The 26632-nt window shown below is 27.9% G+C and overlaps 1 protein-coding gene across 6 annotated transcripts in view; it reads left to right on the forward strand.

Annotated features, from left to right (window-relative positions):
* The first annotated feature begins 770 nt into the window (after nucleotides 1–770).
* LOC129960316 (CUE domain-containing protein 2-A-like) overlaps nucleotides 771–26632 on the forward strand; it is a 53402-nt gene continuing 27540 nt past the window's right edge. For 3 of the 6 annotated variants that reach the window (XM_056073671.1, XM_056073673.1, XM_056073667.1), the window contains exons 1-5: nucleotides 771–896; nucleotides 8180–8281; nucleotides 12454–12597; nucleotides 21152–21216; nucleotides 24809–24999. In XM_056073671.1, the coding sequence (XP_055929646.1) occupies nucleotides 8184–8281; nucleotides 12454–12597; nucleotides 21152–21216; nucleotides 24809–24999 (498 nt within the window). In that variant the 5' untranslated portion in view covers nucleotides 771–896; nucleotides 8180–8183. Of the gene's footprint in view, nucleotides 897–1116; nucleotides 1147–2896; nucleotides 3153–4641; nucleotides 4883–8179; nucleotides 8282–12453; nucleotides 12598–21151; nucleotides 21217–24808; nucleotides 25000–26632 lie in introns of those variants that run through there. The other 3 variants (XM_056073669.1, XM_056073668.1, XM_056073670.1) reach the window with 3 other exon arrangements.

The raw sequence follows: 26632 nt of genomic DNA on the forward strand, positions 1-26632 counted from the left end.
AGGCTGCAATAAATTTAATAAACGTGTATGAAGTTATATGAGCTTCGAAAAATATTACAGGATAAAGCTTTATTAAATATAAATGTTATTTTCTGAATGTATCACCACAAAGAAATCAACATCTTTTTTAAATAAATACATAACAATTAAGCACATTCATATGAAACACAGTTAAATTTGAATCATAATACGTATGAAAATTATCATTAATTAAATTTAAATGCAACAGTTTTTTGAAGTAAAAACCATGTAACGAATAAATTAAGTTAACTATACATTTTTTTAGCATATCAGTTTAACATTCATGAAATAATGTACCCACATTATTTAAATTGTTTATAGTAAATGCATACGTTAAGATTAGCTTGTATTTTTTATACCAACAAGTACTAATTCCCTCTCGAAACCTTGAGTTTCTCTTCATATAATCTGAAACATATTTTTCTGTATGTGTACTTATTGAGAAAAATTGTTGTCAAAAAAAAAATTACTGAAAATATGATAAAATATTTCGGAAGAACGATTTTTTATTCTACTGAGCATAAGGAAATACTATCTAACGATTTTATCGTGTAAAAGTAATAGTAAACAGCACTCTGTTATGATATATAGAGTCGGGAGAACTCACCAATCAAGGGATAACTCGTTTCGGTGCTTCAATTTCGACGCTTACACTTATCTGAGCCTGGTGGGAAAATGCCGTACTAAATAATTCGCGTTTATATCTGTTTATTGTTACGTCTACAATGAAAGAAGATTCAAGTATTTGTTTTGTATACAGAGTTGGAAATGTTTTTATGCTTTTCTGTAGGCGGTCGTTTAATGCTGGAATTCTGAGAAAATATCTAATATTTTAACTAAAACTTCAGTTTAGTCACACATTTGGAATCAGAGAAGTAAATGCCATGATAATTTAATATTCAATCCTCTTTAATATTATATAAATATTCTTTTCGGTTTAATTATTTTTAAACGGTATTTAAAGATTGCATCATTATATGAAAATTTAGTAGAAATTATTGTTTTTTATCATCTGTTTAAAGAAAATTTTTTTCTAAAGGTGTGTTTTTAAGATTTTTTTGTACGCTGAATATTTTATAACATAAATCATTGTAGACTCTCAACAACCTGGCCAGTTTGTTGTAGGTAATTTATGTATTTCTTTTCTGATATTTTTTGCTCTCATCTATTCTTAGTATCACAAATTCTCTTTTCATTCTAATTCGAAGCTATAATTAAGTATGTGACTTAGCTTTTCAAATAATGGGCAACTGCCAAAAATTTTATTTTTGGGAATTAAAAAAAAGTTTTTGAAGTTTTGAGTCAGAGCTGTAATTCCTTTCATGCTGAAATTTCAATCGATGCTTTCAATAAGGATGATAAGTTTATAACTGTCAAGAAATTGTAGATCTGTAAAGAAAATGTTTATCATCATCAAAATGCAACATTATCAATATTTTATTTCTTTTTATGGCATTGCTATGAATATAAGCTAATTTAAAATTCCTGTCTAAGGGAAGTTTAAAAAAATAGACTTTTTACAGTTTAACTGCCAAATCATAGTTATTGATGTTTCTTATGTTAATAGAAGATTTATCCATCTAGATGGTCTGTTATCTTGTTAACAATATCTTAGATCTGATTGCCATAGATAAACTAATGTAAATTATTGTAGAAAATCTTATGAACATTGGCAAAATGTTTAAGAAACAACAACAACAACAACAAAAAAAACCCCTTATAATTTGAAGTACAGATAGCATGGAAATTTATAATGAACATTAAAGGTTCAGAATTCAATGTATTAAAAAATTATACAAGTACTTAAATCAAAACTGATAATTGAAAACAGAACAAAACAAATAGTGATTGAATATCAGGGGAAAAAATGTATTTCTAATTATGAAATTAAAAAAGAAATTTCTGAAAGAAAGTACTAGAAAAAAATTCCATCTGCCCCAAAAAGTGACTCAGTGTAACAAAAATTTTAAACCTCAGTTTGTTAATCTTTGCTGCAATCAAGCATAAAAAAATGTGAAATTTATGATCACATAACTATTTTTTATTTTTGCTTATCTTTATTTTAACACATATGAAAAACAAACCTGTCTGAGTTGCTAGACACCAAAATAGAAATTGGTTTTTCACATTGTTGGAAATATTTTTAAACTGACCAGCATTACAGATGTCTGAGCAATTATATATACTGATAAGTATTTCAAATTAATTTAGAATGTTATATATAAATATAAGGGTTAAAAAACTTAATTCTGTGTTAATCATTTTTAAAAAATCTTAGTTCACTTATTTATATTAATTGATTTTTATGAAAAAGTCCTAAGTTTTTCAGTATTTAAGAAAATTCTATAAAATAGGTTATAAAAATTAAAACCTGCTTGTTCATATTTATTTCAATTTATGTATAAGAATTTTATATCAAAGTTTTATCAATATTGAAACATTTATTAAATAGTATAATATATTATGTGAAAGTTTTGGTCCGTGTGTTGTAAACAACTCGATGTCTTTTGCATGTACATGTACTTTATGGAATTATAGAAATATTCTACCAAATTTAACTAACTCTAGTTCCCTGCATATTTAAAATATTTCATGTAAATTCTGGATATATTTTTAAAATAACTTATAATTAGGATTAAAAAAAAAAAAAAAAGAGGAATTACAAAATTATGTGCTATTAGAACTTTAAATAATTAAATCTCCTTCATTTATGTTTTTGATTCTGAAAATTTTACTTCTTTCTTCACAAATGTTTCAATTAAAAATTCTGATTTGTATAATCTTTATATAAATCTTTAAAACTAGTTATTATTTGATTTTATTTCTATTTTTTAATCTGTCTAATTAGGACTTAAATATTTCTTCTATATCTTAGATCCATGATTGTTGTAGACATGAACAAAATATGTGTTTGTCACATATCCAAAGGAAGGAGTATTTTTGCTTACCTCTCAAGTATTTTGAAATCTATTAACTGTAACGTCCAGGATTAAAGGGAAATACAGCCTATATTGCTTCATCTAATATTTTTTTTTATTCAAGTCAATCCCTACTCACATTTTCAGGAGAAAAACAAAGATGAATAATATTATTGTATCTAATTACCTGATTTAACATATTTGAAGAGGCTGGTAATTATTTCTAAGCTAGAAACATGCTCTATGATTGTTAAAACAAGTTCATTACCATATTATGATTGCATTTATAACATGTATACTGCATTGCTTCTAGAATTCCATTTTTTCATAGTTTTTGTATAATATTTTTTCATAGCAAAATAAACTATATTAATACTTACTTAATATCGATATTTGTTTAATTATTTTCACTATTAATAGGAATTTGAATATATAATTTATCCTGGAAATGTAAGCAATTAAATTTTCAAATTTCTTGCTTTGGACATTTATATTAAAAATGAAACCTTTACAGTAAAGGGGTGGACTTTTACATTAAAAAAGGTATCTTAATGAAATTTCTTCTTGATTTTTGAATTTTTTTTCAGTAATATAATCAATTAGAATTATTTCTAACAATAACATATAGAAATGATAGGTATTTTAGTGGTTTTGTATTAATTTCTGATTCGAAATGTATCAGTTTTTCTAGAACTTTGATAAAATGAATAGGCCAATAAATTTGACAAAATATTTCATGCTATCATGTCAAAGTTTTAGGAAAAATTTCATTTTTCATTCCTTCTTTCATTCTTGTGAGTGAAGTAAGGAATTTAAAAATTGTTCTTTTACCATCATTGAAATTTTAAATTGCAAAAAGAATTCAGAAATGCTGTATAATTTGTTTATTTCTCCTATTTTCAAAGTAAAATTTTGTAGCTAAAAAAATCATCTGTCTTTTGCATATGCAATGCAAATATAGTTGTCTTTCCCATAATCAGTTGTCTGGTGCATATGCAGTTTAAAATATTTTTATTATTTAAAGATTAAAAAAATGGCATTTGTGTTCTAAAAATTATGTATAATGTATTTAAAAAGATCCTCAACTGATTTTTTTTAATGGCATTTGTTTTCTTATTTAGATGATGAATTTAAATGCATTTTTTTTCTATTTATTATTTGTCATTAGCATTTTTCATTTCATTAGCAAAAATGACATTTGTGTTCTAAAAATTATGTATAATGTATTTAAAAAGATCCTCAGCTGATTTTTTTAATGTCATTTGTTTTCTTATTTAGATGATGAATTTAAATGCATTTTTTTCCCATTTATTATTTGTAATTAGCATTTTTCTCCTTTGTTGATTAATTGCATTGTTTATGATTTGATATGTGTTGATTCTTTATAATTGATAAATGTATCTATTTAAAAATAATGTTTTTTGAATCTATATTTAAAAAATTATATATATATATATATATATATATATATATATATATATATATATATATATATATATATATATATATATATATATATATATATATATATATATATATATATATATATATATATAAGTATATATAAGTATTGCATTCACATGTATCAGAATCTGTATTTTCTTGTCACAGAAAATGATTTTTTTTAAGACAACTAAATTATTTCAATGAAATAAAGTTTCAGTACATAGTTAACAAAATTACCATTTCAAGATTTTAAAATTTCTCTATCTCTCTTTCTCTCCCTCTTTTGTTTCTCTCTTTCTCTCGCTTTTTTACTCTGTACATATATTTATTCATATTTTCATCAATGTGTAGAATGAAATATCATGTTCAATTATCCCTTGAAATATTGCTGACTGATGACCAAAATATGCTGGGAAGAAATATGAGGGTTGCATCCCCTTATCCATCTTTGTGTCTTTTCATTGTCTTGTAAATCCTCCTAGAGCAGTTTTTTAAAAGTATGGACCATTTAAAAGTTCTATCCTCCTACCAGAAATATCATAATAATAGTATAGAAATTTTATAGCTAATAGGAATGCAATATTTTTGTCAAAATATAGTTTATGTATTGCAGTCATGACTTCATTAGTCACATTAATATAAAAGAAATTTTTTTAAAGTTGTGCCTTTAAATCCTTTTTTTTTTTTTTTTAGTTTTACAATAAACTAGTATAGCTATGATGATTATACTTATGTCATGATGATTGTTAGGGAAATAAAAATCATAAAAAGTTATTTTTCATAATTTCATTATGTTATTACTTTTGTGAAATTTTACGCTGGGTATCCAAAAAATTTTACATTCTGTCTAGTTTCCAGTTTTGTATAAAATATAAAGTTAATTGAAAATGTTATACTTTGCAATCTGATCATGTTTGTAGACTTGATTCCATCATATTTTTTTAAGTTGGCAAAGTTTATCATAGAGTTAACATCTTAGTGTCTTCAAACTATGATATGAAATAAAACTATGAAAATGAAGCCGAAACAAGCAATCAAAAGAATATTAATGATTTTTATGTTCATATTTCTTTAATAAATCGTTCCTAGATAAAAATTGTGACAAGCAACTAGAAATGATAATGTATTTTAAAAAATGCAATGAAATTAAAATATTTGTTGCAATGATGCATTTATGTAAAAGTAATTCTCATATTTCTTAGAATGGCCAATAGGCATAACCCTAAATTGGGGCCATGGTTCAATTTTAATTGACGAAACAAATTCTTTGCATGCTGCTTTAAAAACAAGTTAAAAATGTATGATTTTAATTGTTTTGAATTCGACCATCAAACAGAATGAGTGAATTGTTATTTTAAAGGAAAAGAAAATAAGATCTGTAAGAATAACTTTTGTGAATTAAGTAATGTTAATGAAAACAAGTCAAATGAAATTTCTCATGATTTCATACAGATCTCCAAAAAGAATCAAATATTTTAATGAAATTCTTATAAATCCAAGATAAAGAGAAAAAAGACAGTGAAATTTTAACACTAATTAGTTTAAACTTTGAACCGTTTTAAGTAAGTCAACCATCTATCTCTCCGACCCGCCACGAAGGCACACGGATTTAAACCAAAAAGTGAATGACCGGACAGCCGCAACAGCAACATTGGCGGGAACTGTGGTTGAGTCCTAAGGGCCATCACCGGCCACGGTACAACCCTCCCCGAAGGAAGTACGTCCCGTCATCGATGGGAGGAGTCAGATCCCCCACCTACCCTCCAGGGTGGCGAGATCCAACCACCATGCCGGAAGCATCTCATCCTCATTTCGAGGTACCCCCCCCCCCGGGGGTTCGAACCGTTTTAAGTAAAAGGGACACATTTAGATTGCTTTTCAATTCTGCCTATCGGATTAGTTGCACAAGTGTACAAATGATTTGAATTTTTGGCAAATGGCAATTAATTGCATTTTTAAGTGTTTAGTTTCTCTTGGGAGAAATATTTGCTGTTTTCCTGCATGTATCATCAAAAGTATCGATACTTTAGATCATTAGGTCAAAAGCTCTTCTCAAAGAAAACGCTAGTGGTACACAAAATTTCTTATATTTCCCTCTGTAGCATAAATCCGTGGTTGACTATGTTCTCATACTTTACTTTAGCAGTTTCTTTTCTCTTCCCCCATGCTTCTTTGTCAGGTGAATGAACACTGTGTTTTTATGATTTGCTAGCAAAGAAAGAAATCCCCCACCCCTCTTCTGCTTTTGTAGATCTCTGACAAAAATCTTTGAATTCAACAAGAAGGTAATTATAGATCAATAAAAAAGGTATTTCCCAATGTTCTTGTTTCAAATTAGAAAGAAATATTTGAATTGCGACTTCGAAAATTTGAAACAGAATCAGGATGTTGGATGCATGATTTTGAATTTGCATAATTGTTTGGGAAAACTGACTAATTTTTTAAAAAATTCATAAATTACTTAAGAAGTGTGAAACAAATTTTGATTGAAGAACAATGTTTATTGTTTTCAATGGAGGTGGTTGTAGGGGAATTCTCCCACCCCTACAACCATCAGAAATGATTTTATGCACAAAAACATGTGGAATACAAAATATCAAGTTAAAAAATTTTACATTGAATTTTAAAATTCAGATTTTGAAGTACAAGCTATTGCATTTATTTATCATTACAATTACCTGGGTGTTTAATTTCGAAGCTGTGAATGTGATTGATTTGTTTGGATATTGTTGACGTACGTAAATACTTCTTTTTATAGCTATAAAAAGAGTAAATGAACAAATTTTAATTCTAAAAGATTCTTTAATAAAGAGATGGAAAGTTAAAAGAACCTGAGAAATAAAGCCTATAATTAACTAAAGATCCATTGTGTTTGGTACGCTCAAAATGCTGCTACTTCCAAAACTTTAATGATATCAATATAAACACATTGTAATCAGGAAATGACAAAAACCAAAAGTATAATTTTATTTATTGCCATTTCTTTCTTATTCAGATGTTTAAATTTGAGAAAGATTAGATTTGCTTGGTCTTTAAAAGAGTTTGTCCATTTCTGTTTTAGTTCTGCTTTGTTTTGAAATTTTTTCTGTTATTAGACCTAATTATTGACAGCAGCTTTATCATGAAATATTTTATCATACACACACACACACACACACACACACAAATGCATTGAAGCAGGATGACAGATAATAATCATAAGAAGAAGACAGAATCAGAAGAAGCGTTAGAATATTCGACTTTGCAATGGTTGTACAGCATTTTAAAGTAATAGGTTATAAGATTAGAAGACTATATTGATGTCAGTATTGTTACATTGTGGATTTGTATTTGGCAGGGGGAAAAAAAAAAGATAAGTTAAAAAATGAATAAATTGTATGAGTTTTAAATTTTGAAGAGTTTTAATTTTGAAACTTTTCATTTTTTCTTAAAAACAATGCTGAGTAGATTGTTTCCTGTCTATAGAGTTCAGTACTGGAAACAGGAATAGCTTTCTTTTATATTATAGTGTTAGGATATGTTTTAGACTTATTTATAAAATATGCATCTTGAAACAAAAGACCAGGAGGTCTTTTGTCTTTTTATTAAAGAGTCAAAACTGTCCTTAAGATAAAAACTGTTTTGCCGATTTTCAAGCTTTTATCACTTAAATAATTTTAGTGACAGTAAATCAAAATCATAGATTTAAAAAGTTAATTAATCAAATATTAATTCATTTTTTGCTTATTATTTGATATTTTCTGTTCATTACTGAATATCTTGTTAATTGTATATATATTCCTTCTCTTTTGCAGAATTATGTCTAATTCAAGCTCAACTGAGGTTGATCAAGATGCATTTGTAAAATCGGAGCTTAGCAAATTCATAATGGAGCATACTGGATTGGATGCATTAAGGTGAATATTTCTTGTTGTGCTAATAGGAAGATATTCAAAATTTGTATTTCTGAGAATTAGATTCCAATTTTTATATTTAAGATTGTGTGTGTGTGTAATGATATTTTTAAATCTAATTTAAGTCCTAATTAATTTCCTTATTTTAAACTTAAATTATCCCATGTTAAGTTCATTCTAAAATAATCCCTTATCCCCTGATCCATTTCTCACTTTTTTTATTTGATTCTAATACGGGCTTAATAAAACTGCTGATCCTGTGGTTCCCACGCTGGGAATGAAGGGATAAAAATCCCTAGCATTCGCACACACTTTTCAAAGATACCTAAATTGACACATGGTAAAGAAATCCCTATCAGAATGTAATAGTAAAATCACTGAAGGGAAAAATGTGTCATTTTTGTTCTTGTTTCGCGATGTAAATAGACGTCAATTTTTCATCGCTTCTTCCTGGTGGATAATCAAAGTTAAAATTTCAGAATTTCTTCTTTTTGGCCATGCATTTGCAGAATTATATATGTAGTATGCAGTATGCTATTATTAGAGCAATCCATCTAGGGCTGTAATAAAGTGAATGAAATTCTGTTTAATAAACACTATTTAATGTTGTTTTAGATTCAGTAAAATTGAAAGCTGTCATTAATATGTTACTGTATTGTGCTAGTAAATTTTTGGGTCATTAATATTATATATATATGTAATTATATTTTAATTCTTAATTTCAGAAAAAGCAGAAGTGGGGAAGAAGAGCGAAATAAATTATCTCTTGTCTTATATAACCTCAGATTTTGATAGGGAAAATATTTCTTCATAGTGCCAGTATATTATTAAGATTCTTATAGGGATTTTTGACGCATGTCAATCACATGTAAAGGAAACACAGGGATCTTTTAAAAAGAATGTGCCTACTGGGCAGTTTTCACTCTGAGCATGTGAAAGTGTTGGCGTTCAGCCGATTCAGCAATTTTATAAAGCTTCTCTTGAATTAATTAAGTAGAGGAAGTGGAATTTGATCATGAAATAAGAGAATATTTTAGAATGAAGTTACTATGTGCTAAATTAAGATAAAATCTTGGAAATCAATTAAATTGAAATTAAGAATTAAAATATCATTACATATATATACACTACATATGCTATTAAGAAATAGAACATAGTTTCCATATAAAAAGTGAAGTAGTTTCTTTTTTGTTCATAAGCCATAAAAAATTAAGTTAAAATATAATATTGCTGTACTTAATTATGCTTTTGTGTCGCTAATAAGTTTATTTAGACATGGTCAGTTTTTTAAATATAATCTGTACATTTTTGCTTGATTGTTATGTGAATCTATTATCATGCCCAGCCTTAAAACTTTTTGGTCTACGTTTGAATTCATTCTGTCAGTAGATATTGTATGATGGCAGTTATATTTTAGTTTTCCAAAACTTTTAGACTTAAATTTCTACATCATTTTCGTAATATTGCTGTCATTAGAGTTAATGTATAGTTTATGAAAGGAATTCTAAATGGAATGGAAAATCAAAATGCATATTCTCAGGCTAAATGGTTAGAAGCATGAGATCCACTATTCCACTTAAAAATTCTTAATATATTATTTGTTGAATTTTCTAAAAAGATTTTTTTTTTTTTTCAAATTTATCTAAACTAGAGATGAAATTGCTTTACTGAATTCCTCTGAGCTAATATGTAAGACTCACTCAAAATACCATAATGTTGGTGTATTACCTATGTACTGTTTTATAAAATGCTGCTGAATCAGTCTTATTCAAAATATCATTGCAAATTTATAAATTTACGATATATGCAGCCCTTTATGTCCTAAATTAATTTGCTAGCAACTTTTTAATCATCTTTTTTGCATCATTAGATAAGTTTTGATGTAGTATAACTCCTGAAAGAGGAAAGCACTTCTTTAATTAAAATATTTTTTCTGCCTTCAGTTGCCATCTAGTTCTTGCTCTCCGGATTGCATTCTTTGTATTTTTGTGAGTATTGTCAGGACAAGTAATCGCATTATGAAGGTGTAAACATTTGATTGAAATGGTATTTTCATATACTATGAAGATGTAAAGAGTTAAATAAAATGCTAAAATATGTCATTTGTGAATTGCTCTTTTCTGTAGTAAAGTATTACCATTGTAAGTGGGATTTCATTTTTCCTTTTCAACATTGAAAATTCACTTTGGTTTACATAGTGAAGAGAAAATTTCAGAGGAATGAGAATCCAAAAAAAATCTCTTGCCCTGCATGATGATTCCTTTCAATAAAATAATGATTGTATTGGAAACAAGGAACTATCCTTATATTTTCCCTGCAATAAATAATTCATTTTATTTTATCTTCATTGAAGCCTGAGAAAAAATCTTATACTCAAAAAATTTCAAAATCATCTGTACCAATTGATGCTACTCTGAAATTGATTTTATTTTGAAAAATCATATTTGTTGACAATTTTTGTAATATGAGTTTTGTTTCAGTTTTAGGTTGATTAACAGCCCCTTTTTGGTATGACATAATGATAATTATATGTGGACTATATATGATAGCAATTCAAAACTAGACGAATCAGTTATTCAATAAACTTTATGTACATGCATACAAGACTTACTATAGACTTTTAAAGCCATTATTAATTTGTGCTAACCATATAGCACAGTCAATATATGTGGAATAATCCACTGAAGAGAAATGATGCATGTTGCTTCCACAAAAGCAATGTTTCAACTGAACTAAACAAAGGATCAACAAAAGTAATATTAAAGACGCACCATTTTAATGCTCTTTAACTAATGTCAATTTAACTGGCTACGCATAATGGCTATTTTCAGATGTACTTCATAATTTCTAACTTTGTTCAGATGAGAAGGGTAATATTTGTGTTTAAACTTCACTCTCCATACTTCAACCCTATACCAACATGTTGATGCTTGATGCACAGCAATGTGCACACCAGGCTCATACAGACTGCAGATTTTTATTAGAATGGGGTCTTGAACCTATAGTTCGTTTACCCCAAAACTCAAATTACTCCCAGTATACTGCTGCCTCATTGTGATGTGAGAGAGCAAAGTAAATATGGTATAGTGATGTGGAATGAAAAAAACCCTTCATCTGATTGAAATATTGTTACTTTAAAGAGTAAATATGTTGAATATTACTTTAATTTACTAACTGGAAAAAATAAATGTCTTTTATTTTTGTTTGAAAACTGAGCAAGCATTCTAATCAGAATAACATTTTTGATGTATTAAACTGTTCTTCTCTTTCCTGTTGTTTTTGTAGGTTTCAGATTCCATAATATAAAGGATAAAATGACCATCTGATTTCTCTTGGTATTCTAGCATCTGTTCATACAAGCAATGGTTATGATAATTATGATGAACAAAGTTTTGATATTTTTTAGCCTGAGGCATGTTATTCAAGTCAGAACAGCATCTGTTCTATAAGTTACATGACTTCTGTTAAGGAAGGACCATGTAATTTTTAAACTGGTCAGATGACAAGGGCAGAACAGCACCTAAATTTCATCCTTTTAAGTTACTTAAAAATAACTAGATGTTTCACTTTGCTTAACCAGAATGGAATTTCATATGTAGGATTGTGATTTTGTTAATTCTTTTATTTAATTAATTATTCTGATCGATTAATTATTAAAAATTAAAAGACAAGAGATTGTCAATGTTATCATAAGTCTTAAATGAACTGACTTGATTTTTCTTCTTTTAAATAAGAGGCTGCTCGTTGCTATATGTTATAGTTATTAAAATTTTTAAATTATTACTTGCACTATTTGATGGAGATAGTTTCACAAACATAATATTTAAGTTATTTTAATGTCAGTAAATGTACAAGAAGGGTCTTTTGTCTATTTGTATCCAGCTGTAAAATTCTTGTCTTTTAGAAAATTTATGATAAAAACGTTTATTTTCTTATCATAAAATAATAATAGTTTAATTAATGAATTATATAACCAAAAATTATTCTTACATGTGTCATTATAAAAAGTAACATTGGACATTCAACCTTTCTGATTCATTTGAAAAATTGAATAGTAATTAATACGAAATCTGCATTCTTGAAGATAATTTTCCCTTTTCTAAATATTACCCTCCCCTCTCCCTTTTTTTTGTTATAAAGACTGAAGTTCTAAAGCCCTTTTTTTTTTTTTTCAGTTCGATTGATGAAATCGTCTTAAGTTACATCATTGGTGTATTGGAGTCCCTGGGAAGTGCTAATTCTCCTGATGATGTATTTGATGTTGATGAGTTTGCTGAAATGATGACTGCGTATCTTCCTTCATTTTCAAATATTCACAGGTATATATATATATATGTAATGATATTTTAACTCTAATTTCAATTTAATTAATTTTCATAGTAACTTCATCTTAATTTAGCCCATAGTAACTTCATTCTAAAATATTCTCTTATTTCGTGATCCAATTCCACTGTCTCTACTTAATTAATTCAAGAGAAGCTTTGTTAAATTGTTGAATCAGCTAAAATGTAACTTTCCCACACCGCGCGTGAAGAGATAAAATACCGCTGAACATGCAAATTCTTTTTTAAAATCTCCCTGTGTTTCCCCTACCTTCTCCGCGCCTGCAATGAAAATCCCTATCGAAATCTAATAATACATTAGCACTGTGAAGAAATGTTTTCCCTATCAAAATCATAGGTTATATAAGACCAGGGATAAAATGTCCGAGAGCTCTTCCCTCATTCCTTTCTGTGTGCTCGTCGCTTGTACATATGCTTGCTTCTTCAAAATGAAATAAAACGACGTCACGAAATTAAAAGTATCTTCATTGTCTTCAAACTGCATCATGCTTCACAACAAATAATATTACATATTAAATAGTCGACAGTATTCGAAAATTGTTACATATTAAAAAGTCGACAAGGATAGTTTCCTGTGAAAAATTATGAAATGAACTAAAAGAATTAAAATTAAATCCGCTGGCCAGATTTCAACGTTGCAATGCGCTCGCCGTGCTCCAAAGATGACTTCGGTCCAGGTTCGCCCAGCTGCGATGTTTTCACCGCCGTCTGCTTCGGTTGCCTCCGGCCACATCGTTTCACGCAAACCGTAGTCCGGGATCCGGTCCAGTTGCCGTTGAATCCTATGCCTTCCACAACCTGTGACTTCATCCGAACACTGTTGTCATGTGTGTGCTCCTTATATCTTCAAAGAGTTGGGGCTCCTTGTCATCATAAAAATTTTCTTGCTCCTTACCTGTGCTGAATAATCCCGGTCTCGACGTCATTTCCATTTTATATCATCACCACAATATAATACTCGCCAGTGGTCTCCAGTGCTAAATTGAATCAACCAGATTTTCAAAATATCACTTGTGTTTTACGTCATCACCAAAATAATAGTCACCTGCCGTAGTCTTCAGTCTCCAGTTCCAGTGCTCAAAATTGCATTTTGTGATTAATAAAAAAAAAAAAAATGATTATTCTTCAAAAAGTGTTTAGTGTTTCCCGACTCAACAGTGAAAAATCAAGATTTATATTGTGTGTTTTTCTTTTCTTTTGATTTTCATTTTTGAATTTTAGAATTATTGCAAGTTATATTTTTATAGTATTATTTAAAATATTGTGTTTTTAGTCATTTATCATGTTTATTTTTAAAATTTTATGCATAAATTTATAATGTTTTTTATTTGAAGTATACTTAAATGTTATTAAGATCCGGAAAAATGACTGACCAAGATAAAACAAATGTGTCTAATTCTCAAGGTTCAGAAACAGAAATTGATAAAAAAGAAAATGAACAAATGGCCCAAGAACCCTCCATAATCCCTTTTGATCCCGAAAATGGGATGAAGATGGATTTATGGTTGGGATATTTTAACAGAATTTGTCAAGAGAATAACAAAAATGATTCGTGGAAAATTAAAAATATAGCTAAATTTCTAAAAGGGTCAGCTTTAACACATTATATAAATAGTTGTTTAAATATTGATAATTTTGATGATTTATATTGTATATTTACTGAACAATTTATCCAACCCAATATTGTTAATTTTTCTGATTTTTCACAATTGAAATTTAATTCAAAAAATGGTAAATTAGTTGATTATTTTCATCAAAAATTAAATTATGGCAGACAGTTAGGCCTTAATCCACAATTGATTTTAGAAGGTCTTACTGATGGGCTGCCAACTCAACTAAAACAATTAGTTAGCATAAAAGCTCCTAATACCCCAATAGAATGGCTTGCAATAACAGCTAAATTATTAAAAATGGAAGAATCTTCAGAACCAAACCCAGGCAGGTGTAATGAAACTAAAATCAGAATAAGACAACCAGAACCTTTTACACCTAGGCATAACTTTAATTATAAATTTCAAAATTCTTTTACTCCTCGAGCTCCCAATAATTTTAGACAAAATTTTCATAATTCAATAAGGCCACATCCCAATAATTACAATAACTATAATCATAATTTGCATTTTCAACAAAGATTACCATCTTCTCCATGTAGAATTTGCACTGAAATAGGTATTCCAAATGTTTATCATTGGATACAAGCATGTCCTTTTTATCAACCTCACTTTATGGCCAATACCCCAATAACAGCTAATGTGACTTCCCCGTGTACAGAAGTCCCTCTTGGCTGTTTTCAAAATTCTCAAAGGAGACCAAATTCTTCTAATGAGGCCCCTTGCCCAGCACAGTTACAATTATTAGTGTCCGGACACATCTCAACTTTACCAAGTCTAGCTAACTTGGACAATGTTTATAACCCGTATAGTAATATAAATATTGTTATTGACACAGGATCCACTCTTTCAATTATATCTGCAGATATTGTAAAAAAACTTAACTTGACAAGAAAAAATGTATACCCTATTAGAGTCAAACAAGCTCATGGAACGTTCCAATTAACCCAAATTTGTGACATATATTTAAAAATTGGCCAAATAAATAAGAAAATCAAATTATATATTATGGATAATCCTTTACCATATATCATTTTAGGACTGCCAGATTGTAGCTTATATAAATTAATTATAGATTGTGACAAAAATAAAATATTTCAAAATGGAAAAATTATTACCAATTTGCATACCAATAATAATTATATGTCTTTACATATTGTTGAAAATGATAACACTAGTGATAATAAGGTCAGGGTAGTGAATACCTCAGAGGAAATTTTCCCACCTCTGACTGTAAATAAACTATCTGAACCTGTATTATCTCTGGTGTCAGAATATTCTCATGTGTTTGCAAAAAATAAATATGATGTTGGTAAAATAAGAATGGAACCTCCTAGAATAAATTTAACATCTGATTTACCAGTTTCACAAAGGGCTTATAGAACCTCTGCTACTGATGAAATTGAAATAAACAAGCAAATTAAAAATTTGTTAGATGCAGGTTTAATAAAAGAATCTACTAGTAATTATTCCTCCCCTGTAACATTAGCATATAAAAGAGATGAAAATAGAAAAAGTAGACTTTGTATTGATTATCGTAAAATTAATTCCCTTTGTAAATCTGAGGCAGAGCCTCTCCTTAGAATAGATACCTTGTTAGATAAATTAAGTACTGCTAAAGTTTTTTCAACTTTGGATCTTGCATCTGGATATTGGCACATACCCTTGTATGAACAAGATAAACATAAATTGGCATTTGTAACTACTGAAGGTTTATATGAATTTCAAGTCCTACCTTTTGGCTTTAAAAATGCACCTGCAATATTCAATAGAACTATTCGTAGAATTTTAAATAAACATAAATTTTCAAATTTTGCATGTCACTATTTTGATGACATAGTAGTTTTCTCTAACTCATTAGAGGAACACTATGATCATTTAAAACAGATTTTTCAAATGTGTGAAAAAGAAAACATTAAATTAAAATTTTCTAAATGTGTGTGTTTGCTCAAGATAAAATTAATTTCTTGGGGTATGAAGTCAAAGAAGGATGTATTTCTCCTGATAATCATAATATTGAAAGTATTAAAAAATTACAACCTCCAAAAAATGTCAAGCAACTTCAAGGTTTTCTTGGCTCTGTAAATGTTTATAATAAGTTTATTGATTCTTATGCTAAAATAAGAGAACCCTTAAATAATCTTCTTAAAAAAGATACATCATGGCAATGGACAGAAGACTGTCAAAAAGCTTTTGAAATGTTAAAAAATAAATTGATAACTAAACCAGTGTTGCAACTATATAAACTTAATTTACCTCTTCATGTTTTTTGTGATGCATCTCAGGTAGCCATTGGAGCTGTTCTAAAACAGCCTGACTGTTCTGGTAAATTACATCCTGTATCTTATCATTCAAGAACTTTACGATCTTATGAAAAAAATTATTGTATAACTGAGTTGGAATGTTTAGCAATAGTAGATGCTCTTGATAAATTTTATTACTATTTACATGGGAAAAAATTCATAATTCATACTGATCATGCTGCTTTTGTTTGGCTTAAAATTGTAAAAAATTTAAGGGGAAGATTATTTCGTTGGTCTTTAAAACTAAGCATGTTTGATTATGAAGTTAAATATTTAAAGGGAACAGCTAATGTTGAAGCTGATATGTTATCAAGGCATCCTACTGCTCAATATCTCCAACATTCTGTGCATTTATTGGAATTAGATGAGATAAAACACTATCAAAATTTAGACAATTTAGATAATACTAAATATAAGAATATTAATGATGTACTTGTAGTTAAAAAGAAAAATTAATTTAAAATAGTTGTACCTTTTTCTCTTAGGAGAAAAGTTTTGCAAACAGCTCATGAACAATTTGGGCATCCAGGCACTCAAAAAATGATAAATTTAATTACTCCTCAGTATTATTGGCCAAATATTACTCAAGATATTGCACTTTTTGTTAAACATTGTGACATTTGTCAATTAAATAAAAAGAAAAAGCAAAAAAGATTTGGCCTTTTACAGGCTGTGCCCCCCACAGATCGTCCTTTTGAATGTCTTTCTGTCGATACTGTTGGTGGATTTAACTATTACAATTCAACTAAAAAATTTCTTCATTTAGTAATTGATCATGCAACTAGATATGTTTGGGCCTTTCCTTCCAAAAATGAAAATTCTGAAACTTATATTAATATATTAAAACAAGTTTTCCAAATTCAGGTTCCTTCCAAATTATTAACTGATAGAAATGGTGCTTTTACCTCATCTAAATTCAAACATTTCCTCAGAAATTACAGTGTCAAGCATCTGTTAACATCTTCACATCATCCACAAACTAATGGGAAATGTGAAAGAGTTAACCAATCAATAGTAACTAAATTAAAATGTAAGGTCAATTCTTCTCCTACTAAAATTCCTTGGACTAAACTTTTAGAAGAAATAATCAATGAATATAATTTAACACCCCATTCAGTTACAAAATTTCCTCCTGCATATTTGTTATTTGGCACTTTACCTTATCCTCCTCCCTTAACTCAAAATCAATTCTATCCTCCAGTAGAAGAAGCAAGAAAATTAGCTAAAGATAATACAATAAAATATCATGATAAAAATAAAATAAGATATGATGCTAGATTTATAGATTCTCCATTCAAACCTGGTGACATTGTAATGTATGAGGAATTTAATTACCCTAATCGTAGAAAATTATCTCCAGTATTTTCAGGTCCATATGAAATAGTAACTAAAATTTCAGATGTAAATTATGAAATAACTAAACCAAATGCATTAACAAACAAAGCTACTGATATTGTCCATGTATCAAAATTAAGAACATATTACCCACCAGAAAAATTAAAATTAAGTCATGAATAATAATTTAAATTTAAAAAAAAAATCTTTTATTTCTCATGTTTTTTCCCACATAACACCACTTAGGTTGGCCCGTTGTCTCCACTCGTAAGAGTTAGTTTTTCTTTTCTTCATGATGATGATGTGATAGGCGCCATCACAACATAAATTCAAATACCTCAGTCTTATTGAGATGTGAGTATAGGGTCAACCTTACAACTAATTTCTATCTCTTTCTATTTTTATCCTGGATATGTTGTTCTCCACTTTGGAAATAAATATTCCTGGATGAGAGTAGAGAGAGAATAAGAATTACGTCCCCTTTTCTTGATGTCCTACTTTTGGGTCATTAAGTTTCACCCACTACTAGAAATTGGTGGACAAAGTTTTACTATTCACCACTAATTGGCTAACTAGTGGGTTAAAGTTTTTCTTTCACAAATACACATTTTTATGTCATTTGTTTTAAATATTTATATTATAAGAGTATTTTGAATCTCATATTATTTTTAGATTCAAGTGTTATATACAAAAATTAGAACTGTGTTGATATATTACTATTATATAAATTCAATTTGTTATTCCAATATTTTACATTCAATTTGATAATTTTGGTGAGCCTTCTACTATTTAAAGGACACTGTGTGCAAACCTTCTTTAGAGACATTCCTCACCAAATAGAGACAGTCTTACAGATTGAGAGACAATAGACTGAGTTTCTGCAGAAAATCATTTGTACATTGCATATTTTAATATTATTATTTTTGGTGTTGTTGAATATTTATCCAATATATTCACAGATATCATATTATCTTTTTTGTGCTTTATATAATCTTGTTAAAAATCATTTTTATATTATTGTAAAGGTAAGGGAAACTCGGGTATCACTTTTAATATGCTTTTAAATTTTAGTTTCTTACTTGACTAATTTTTGATTTTGACTTTTAAATTTTAGTTTCTTACTTGACCACCACTGTAAGGTAAGGCTGTATGTCGAGGGCCCCGACATACTTCTGCGTCTTGCAGTGGGCGGAAAATTGTAATGATATTTTAACTCTAATTTCAATTTAATTAATTTTCATAGTAACTTCATCTTAATTTAGCCCATAGTAACTTCATTCTAAAATATTCTCTTATTTCGTGATCCAATTCCACTGTCTCTACTTAATTAATTCAAGAGAAGCTTTGTTAAATTGTTGAATCAGCTAAAATGTAACTTTCCCACACCGCGCGTGAAGAGATAAAATACCGCTGAACATGCAAATTCTTTTTTAAAATCTCCCTGTGTTTCCCCTACCTTCTCCGCGCCTGCAATGAAAATCCCTATCGAAATCTAATAATACATTAGCACTGTGAAGAAATGTTTTCCCTATCAAAATCATAGGTTATATAAGACCAGGGATAAAATGTCCGAGAGCTCTTCCCTCATTCCTTTCTGTGTGCTCGTCGCTTGTACATATGCTTGCTTCTTCAAAATGAAATAAAACGACGTCACGAAATTAAAAGTATCTTCATTGTCTTCAAACTGCATCATGCTTCACAACAAATAATATTACATATATATATATATATATATATATATATATATATATATATATATATATATATATATATATATATATATATATATATATTGCATTTTAAATCTTAATTGGTTGAAATCCCATTTTGACACATAGCAATACTTCTTTTATTTATCAATTACAACTTTAAATTTTTCACATATATAAAATAAATTTCATTTCATCTTTTGTGTAATAGATTATTTTTTTGCATTAAAAATTGCAAATTGTAATCGAGTTTTATTGCATTATTTATGATCTGAAAATGACTTCTGAAAAAAAATTAAACGAACGGAACTTTAAAATTGACAGTATAAACAATATTTTATGGAAAACATTAATGTATCTTTTCCTGTTCATTAATTCAATTCTTAAAATTTAAAAGGAAATTGAGTTTAAAAGTGGTTAAAATAAACTGACTACCTACATCAGATTTTGCAATCAAAGTAAATAGTTAAATATTGACTCAGTATTAAATTATTTGACATTGTTAAATCTGTAAAAGGAACCGTACATCCCTTTTCTTTTCTTTTTGTCTGACTTGCATTGGATTTGTTATTTTTAAAAAAGACCACTGAAAATGAACATACAAGAACTTCAAATAATGAATCTTAATATTTAATTTTATATTTTAGTAATTATACATAGAATCCATGCCTTGTTTAAAGTCCTGCTAAGTAATTTGATTATTATGAAGAATCATTAGGGTGATTAAAAGTAAGGTAATCATTAAGTAAGAACAAATTGGTTTATCTTAAAGTAGAAGTAAGTCCTTACCAATATTGCTGATTTATGAAATTGCCATCCATTTTATGATAGTCATTGCCTAGTGTTTTATTGCGCCTGCGTAATTTAGTTACAAAATAGTAATGATGCTCAATGACTGTACAATAGAGGAGAAGTGAGCTGTTCCGATTTTTTTTTAGCCAAAAGAACTTGTTGCAAAAAATAATCAGAGAAATGCTTCCTATTTATGGAGAAAATTATCATACAGAATAGTATATGACTGTCTCATAAAATTGTGCATAAAAAAAGATTTTCAGTCCACTACAAAATGCATGACAATTATAAAAGTGGGTGTTCCGTTTCGATTGAGACTGAATCAACATTTGCAGCAGGTGAAGGAATAGATTGAAGTTGATCAACAAGTGTCCACAGACAACATTATAATTACAATAGTGTGTTTGTTTGGTTTAACAACTGAACATAGCTGTAGCATTTAATAGCTGAATTAATTTAACTGTAAAGCATTATCATTATTAGTGACTTGGGGTTATCTAAAGCTACAATCAGTGTTTCATGTTTTCTTGTCATATTATTTTGTGTTTTCAAACCGGGAATTTTTTTGAAAATTGTGTGTTTTGGTTTTTATTGTATTATATGCCAAAAACAAATTGATATTCTGTTTTTATTGTATTTGAATCATGCAATATATGTGTAGAAATACTTAATCACCTCACTTAGAATGTCAAATTTTTATATGAGAATAGAATTATTTCCTTTCTTTGTAATAATATAAATTTATGATTCTGAAATTTTTATCATTCTTTTATTATTTTAGTTCTCATACATATGCATGGATGCTTAATTTAGCCAACAGACTTAAAGAAAACTCTAGAGAAAAAGGTAATATGTTTTCTATTCTTTAGATATTAAGAAAAGTATTGAATGAAATTAAGGGAATTTCTCATTTCAATTAGTTTTAAAATTTGATCATCCCTGAGTGAGAAATATTGTATTCTCTAATCAAATATCGCATGTGAAAATTATTTTCAGAAATAATTAAAAACAATCGATTTATAACCTGAATATATTCTTTGTTACAAAACACTTTGGAATTACAATATTGAAAGGGTAGAAATAGATATTTTTAAAAAGCCAAAGACCTTGTTATATATTTGTAAGCTAATTTTCTTGCTTGAATTTTTTTACAGCACTTCAACGTAAGTTGATAAATTTTCTATTTTTATGAGCAAATATTTTAAATGAAGCATTTATCATATTCTCTTATTTTATAGTCAATTTCTTTAATGGTTCCATTAGCTCAGACATGTCATTCTTAAAATCTGTTTTCACTACCGATATTTATTATTGAGAATGATTTATTTATTTTATATTTTCTTATATAATTTTACTAATTTCATATTTGAATATTAATTATGAGGGAAAGCACTTCATAAATTATACATCACTGTTCTATTTTTTATGTCTTTAAAACTCGCTTATATTTCTAATTTATTCACTACTTTTGCTTTCTTATTCTGTTTTTTAAAAGATTCTTTCATTTTAAAGCAGAAAACCAACATCAAATGTCCTTAACTGTAGTTTGCTTTACTATTTAATAACACATTCTGTTTCAGAGTGTCACATTGATTTGATTAACAGCTCATGCGATACTTGATATATTTAATAATTTTATTAAAATGATTATTAAAATATATTGTTATTTATTATTTATGATTTGATTTTCTTAATACTAAATAATATGGCAGCAATAAAAGCTTCTTATTTTACAATTTTTGGAAAGAATTTTAAATTTCTTTGGTTTTGTATCTATACTATTAAATATTGATGTATAAATTGGAAAAAATTTATTTGTTGATCAAAATAATATGAAGTTTCATATTCTATTATGATAAAAAGGTTGGATTTTTGTTGACTTTAAAAACTTTTCTATCCCTATGTATTATTTTGGTGAAATAAATTTATTTCTTCAGCAATAATGTACTATAACATAAGGCTTCGTTGAAACTTAATATCTGTGAATGCCAATTTTTGTTGTTTTATGTTTTGACATGTTGATTTATTTTGATGTACAAAGTGCAAATGATATCTTGCTCTGATATCGACCATTAGTTATAACTGAAGTATTTTATTTAATTCTATCTCATGAGAGAAAACGTCAAATCGCAGTAAATCTTTGTACAATTTGCTTTTGATATGCAGTATAATTTATTAGCTTCAGAACTCATTAAAATATTTGAAAAATTATTACTTAATATGTACTTATGTGTTCAGTGAATTTCATTTATTTGTATCTTATTATTGAACTTCTCCTGTTTGGCTTTTGATTCTTAGAATGTAATTAAAATAATACGTGAAAATAAATGTTTTCAAAATTTTTTGTTTATTTAGGACTTTATACTATTTCTCTAACTTTACGAAGGTTCATATTTCATTTAAATAAGTTTAAAAAATCTAGTCTTTGATCATGAACCTTACCTAAATCCTGGACAAGAACTATTCCCCTTGTTTCATATGAGCTTGGATAGAGTACATTTAGTTGCTTATCAGTACATTCTAATGTACATATATATGAAATATTCTTTGAAGAAGCGGGCGTGGAGTTCTTTAACAATTTTTATTTTTCATAATTTTAAAATTATAGTTCAGTTTTATCTCTAATCAAGATTTCTCTTTCCAAAGCACGACGAGTGCAGCACAAAGAACCGTGTAGGAAGGCAGAAAGCAGGAAATGGGGAGACCGTGAGAAAGTATTGAACTTAATCTAGTTTTGGAAGAGAATTTTCCGGTACAACGTTTTAGTTATGTAGGAAAAATTAACGCCAATGAAACTTAGAAGTTCAATGAAGTCGGAATTCGAATAAGTAGAAAATTAATTTTTGAAAGTAAATAATTAGAAGTTATTACACATATATATTACAAACATAAATTATAATTTCAGTTTATTTGCGTTCTCAAAATAATGCTTTCCTACTCGAATTCAAAAACCACTTTAACTTCAAAATTACTTGAGTTTTTTCCGTTTTCATGCTTCAGAGGTTCAAGTGTGTAAAATTAATACTAACTGAGCTGAAAATTAAGGGAAAGTTTCCTTGTAAAATTTTATAAACTTTGAATGCATTTTCATTTCTCTTTTCCCAACTTTCTTCCTTTCTGTTCGGACCCCGTCACTACGTAGTCATTGATTTAAAGATCTTTTAAAACATACCCAAAAGTGGAGCATTTTCCCTTATAATCGTGAAAGAATAAAAGAACTCGTTTTAAAGATTTCATCACCTGCGTTCTTCACCAAAGCTCCCTTCCCTACATTTCATATATACATGATGCTCAATTCTTTTTCATATCTACTGAAAACTTTTTCAAATGGGCGTTTTGAATGTCTGAAAGTTGCTTCAAAAAATAGTATAGAAATTTTAATTGATTTTTGTATAACCAAGCATTGCAACTGGAAATCATGAGTCTTGATTGTGCAATCATTAATTTTCTCCTTCTTGACTGAAAATCTTGTGAAACTCGTAAGGAATAGTAATGGGAATACTTTCGAAAATCAATTACATTCTGAGATTTGATTTGGAGATTGGTAATCATATTATAGCAGTAATTTTTTCAAAAAAAATTAGGTGGCATAAAGATTGTTATTTGTATTTCATACTAAGCTCTCAAGTGATTTTGAATTTAAAATGGTTTTTTCTTGTTTTTTCTGCATCTTATTTATTTCAAAGCAGTGCAAGTCTAATATTATTTTAAATCTGCTAGTTGAAAGTAAAAAGTCCTTTAATTAATTCAAGTACACTTTTTAGACTTTTTATTCCAAACAATTAGCAGGCCTAAATCTATCACTCTAATCATTGAAGTAAATCCCCCAATTATCACTGATAATGTTGATTAAATGAAGATTGTAATTTTGTACTGGTAAATCATTTATTGTCACCAGGAAAAAAAATGTAATTTTTTATCACATAAATATGAAGAAAGTAATTACATCACTGAGGAAGCAGAGCTGGCTAAATGACATTGAGCAATGGTATTTGAACTTGTCACATGCTACCACATTGTCATAGATACCTTGACACAGATGCTGTCCTACTTTGCAGGACTGAAAAAATAATAAACATGTTGTATAATTAGTAATTGTGATGAGTTTAATTTTCTTTAGGCCCCATATTGTATACTTAGGCCACAGAGAGAAGGGCATGAAATTACCTATATGTACTTATTTTTCTTTATGAAATAATGCTCAGTTGCTATGGATGTATCAAAATGCATTGTGATTCTGGTATTTCTAATTCATAATTTTACTCCAGTAGAATTTTGGTGAATAGTATAGACTTTTTGTAGGTTTATGTCTTTCATGATGTCATGTTTTAATTTTGTTCACTGTGCATTCTCAATGTGTAATTAAATATTTGAAATTGAAATATTGAAGTAATGAAATCATGCATGCGTTATTAATAACGAAATATATGTTATTTAGGTAAAAGTACACCTGGGTTAGCTGAAGGAAGTCTATTTATGGCTTGTGAAAGGCAACGTACGACGTCAGAAAATAGTAATCAAAGTAGTGTCAGTGGACGCAGGCAACGTACTCGCTCTAGGAGGAAATCTTATCAGAGTTCAAACAGTTATAGTTCAAGTCAATCTGAAGATGATGAGAAGTGTATAACGGTAAACATAATTTATTTGAAAAAAAAAAAAATCCTGATATAATACGTAATTAATGAAAAAATAAACAAATTTCATTTATCATACTGTGATATTTATATAATTAAATTTCTATTAAAATTTCTCTGGAGGCTACACAAGAAAAAAATTGTGTGTGCATTCTATATTTAAATAGATGAAGGAAAAAAAAATTGTTCTAATCTATAAAAAAATATATTGTTATTTTTCATTTGTGAAATGTAAGAATTAATTATTCGTTTTTTTCCATTATTGCGACCCAAAATAATGAGCTCCGATTTTTTTTTCAGTTATAATGTTCCATTGTAATATTAAACATTAGTTTAAATAAATTATTTAATTTAATTTCTTGCATTGTTTTTATTTTCAAAATAAAAATGTTTTATTTATTTATTTTTTAAATTTTCTTTGCATATTTTTAGTTTACTTATTATAACTGGACATACAGTATTGCCCGTCTATCAACCTTTTCCTACTGCAGCATTTTTGTCTCATTATATTAATAAACCGAAGGAATAGGAAGATAATTTAATTTGCATATGTGTTATGCAGTTCACATAACATTTTGATTAAAGACAATGCTTAAACTTGTCAGAAACGAAGTTATAGATATTAGTAATCAGAATGAGACTCAAACTTTAATTCTAAGTTTCCTTTTAGAGGTATCAGTACTATATACAAGATCAATAATAATTCTATACATGTATTTTAATGCTAAAATGTTAAGGATCAAGGGATAGGTGTTTTTAATGCAAAAACATTAAGGGGAAAAAATTTATCAGTGAGAAACACAGTGTGTTGCTTAAGGCAAGATTGGAGAATTTAGTTTCTAACTTGGACTCATCGACTTCTAATAACTTTCTTGTTCATTTTAAAAGCAACAACAAAAATAACCGAGTAAAAATTTAGAAACAAGTTTTTGTGAAATTAAAATTGATTCTGCTTTGAAGGAAACTATTGTTAATCCTTTTTAAAGCAGATTTAAATGAACTTCCATTGTCTATTTAAAATTGTAATATGAAAATAGGCATTTCATTCGCTCCAAATAAATGTATATGATAAATGCTAGCATATATGTGTGAATATATTCAAATACTTCTTGAGTTCAAATGACACTAAACTAATCCATTGTATTTTGTTGCTTGCTCTTTATTTTGTAAAAAAAAAAAAAAAAATATAACTGCTGCCAAAATGTTTGAATGAATTTTATTTTATTTAAGGCTTCCTTAACATAATTCAAGAAGCTACCAGAGAGAATTTAACAATTTAATTAAAGTATTTAAATTTTTTACTGATTTGTAGAGAGTTATTACTTAATTTCTGATAATATGAACATCTGCCGTTTTTAATTATAAGTGTAAAAAATGCTTGACAATCATCCATATTTTTTAATTCTATGTTATAAATGTGTATAACATGATATTTTTTTAAAAAATTGGTCGTATTAATTCATATATTTTAACAAATGAATCACCAGAATTCTATCAACATATATACAGTTCTGTGCAAATTAATTGGCCCAAACATATTTTTTAAGAAAATTGTATCTTTCTTGGGGATTTTCTGCCTCAAACCAGTTTCAACTGTATTTTCTTACAACGCGCGACTGCCCTTGACT

This window comes from Argiope bruennichi, chromosome X2, assembly GCF_947563725.1.
Source record: "Argiope bruennichi chromosome X2, qqArgBrue1.1, whole genome shotgun sequence".
Classification (NCBI taxonomy): Eukaryota; Metazoa; Arthropoda; class Arachnida; order Araneae; family Araneidae; genus Argiope; species Argiope bruennichi.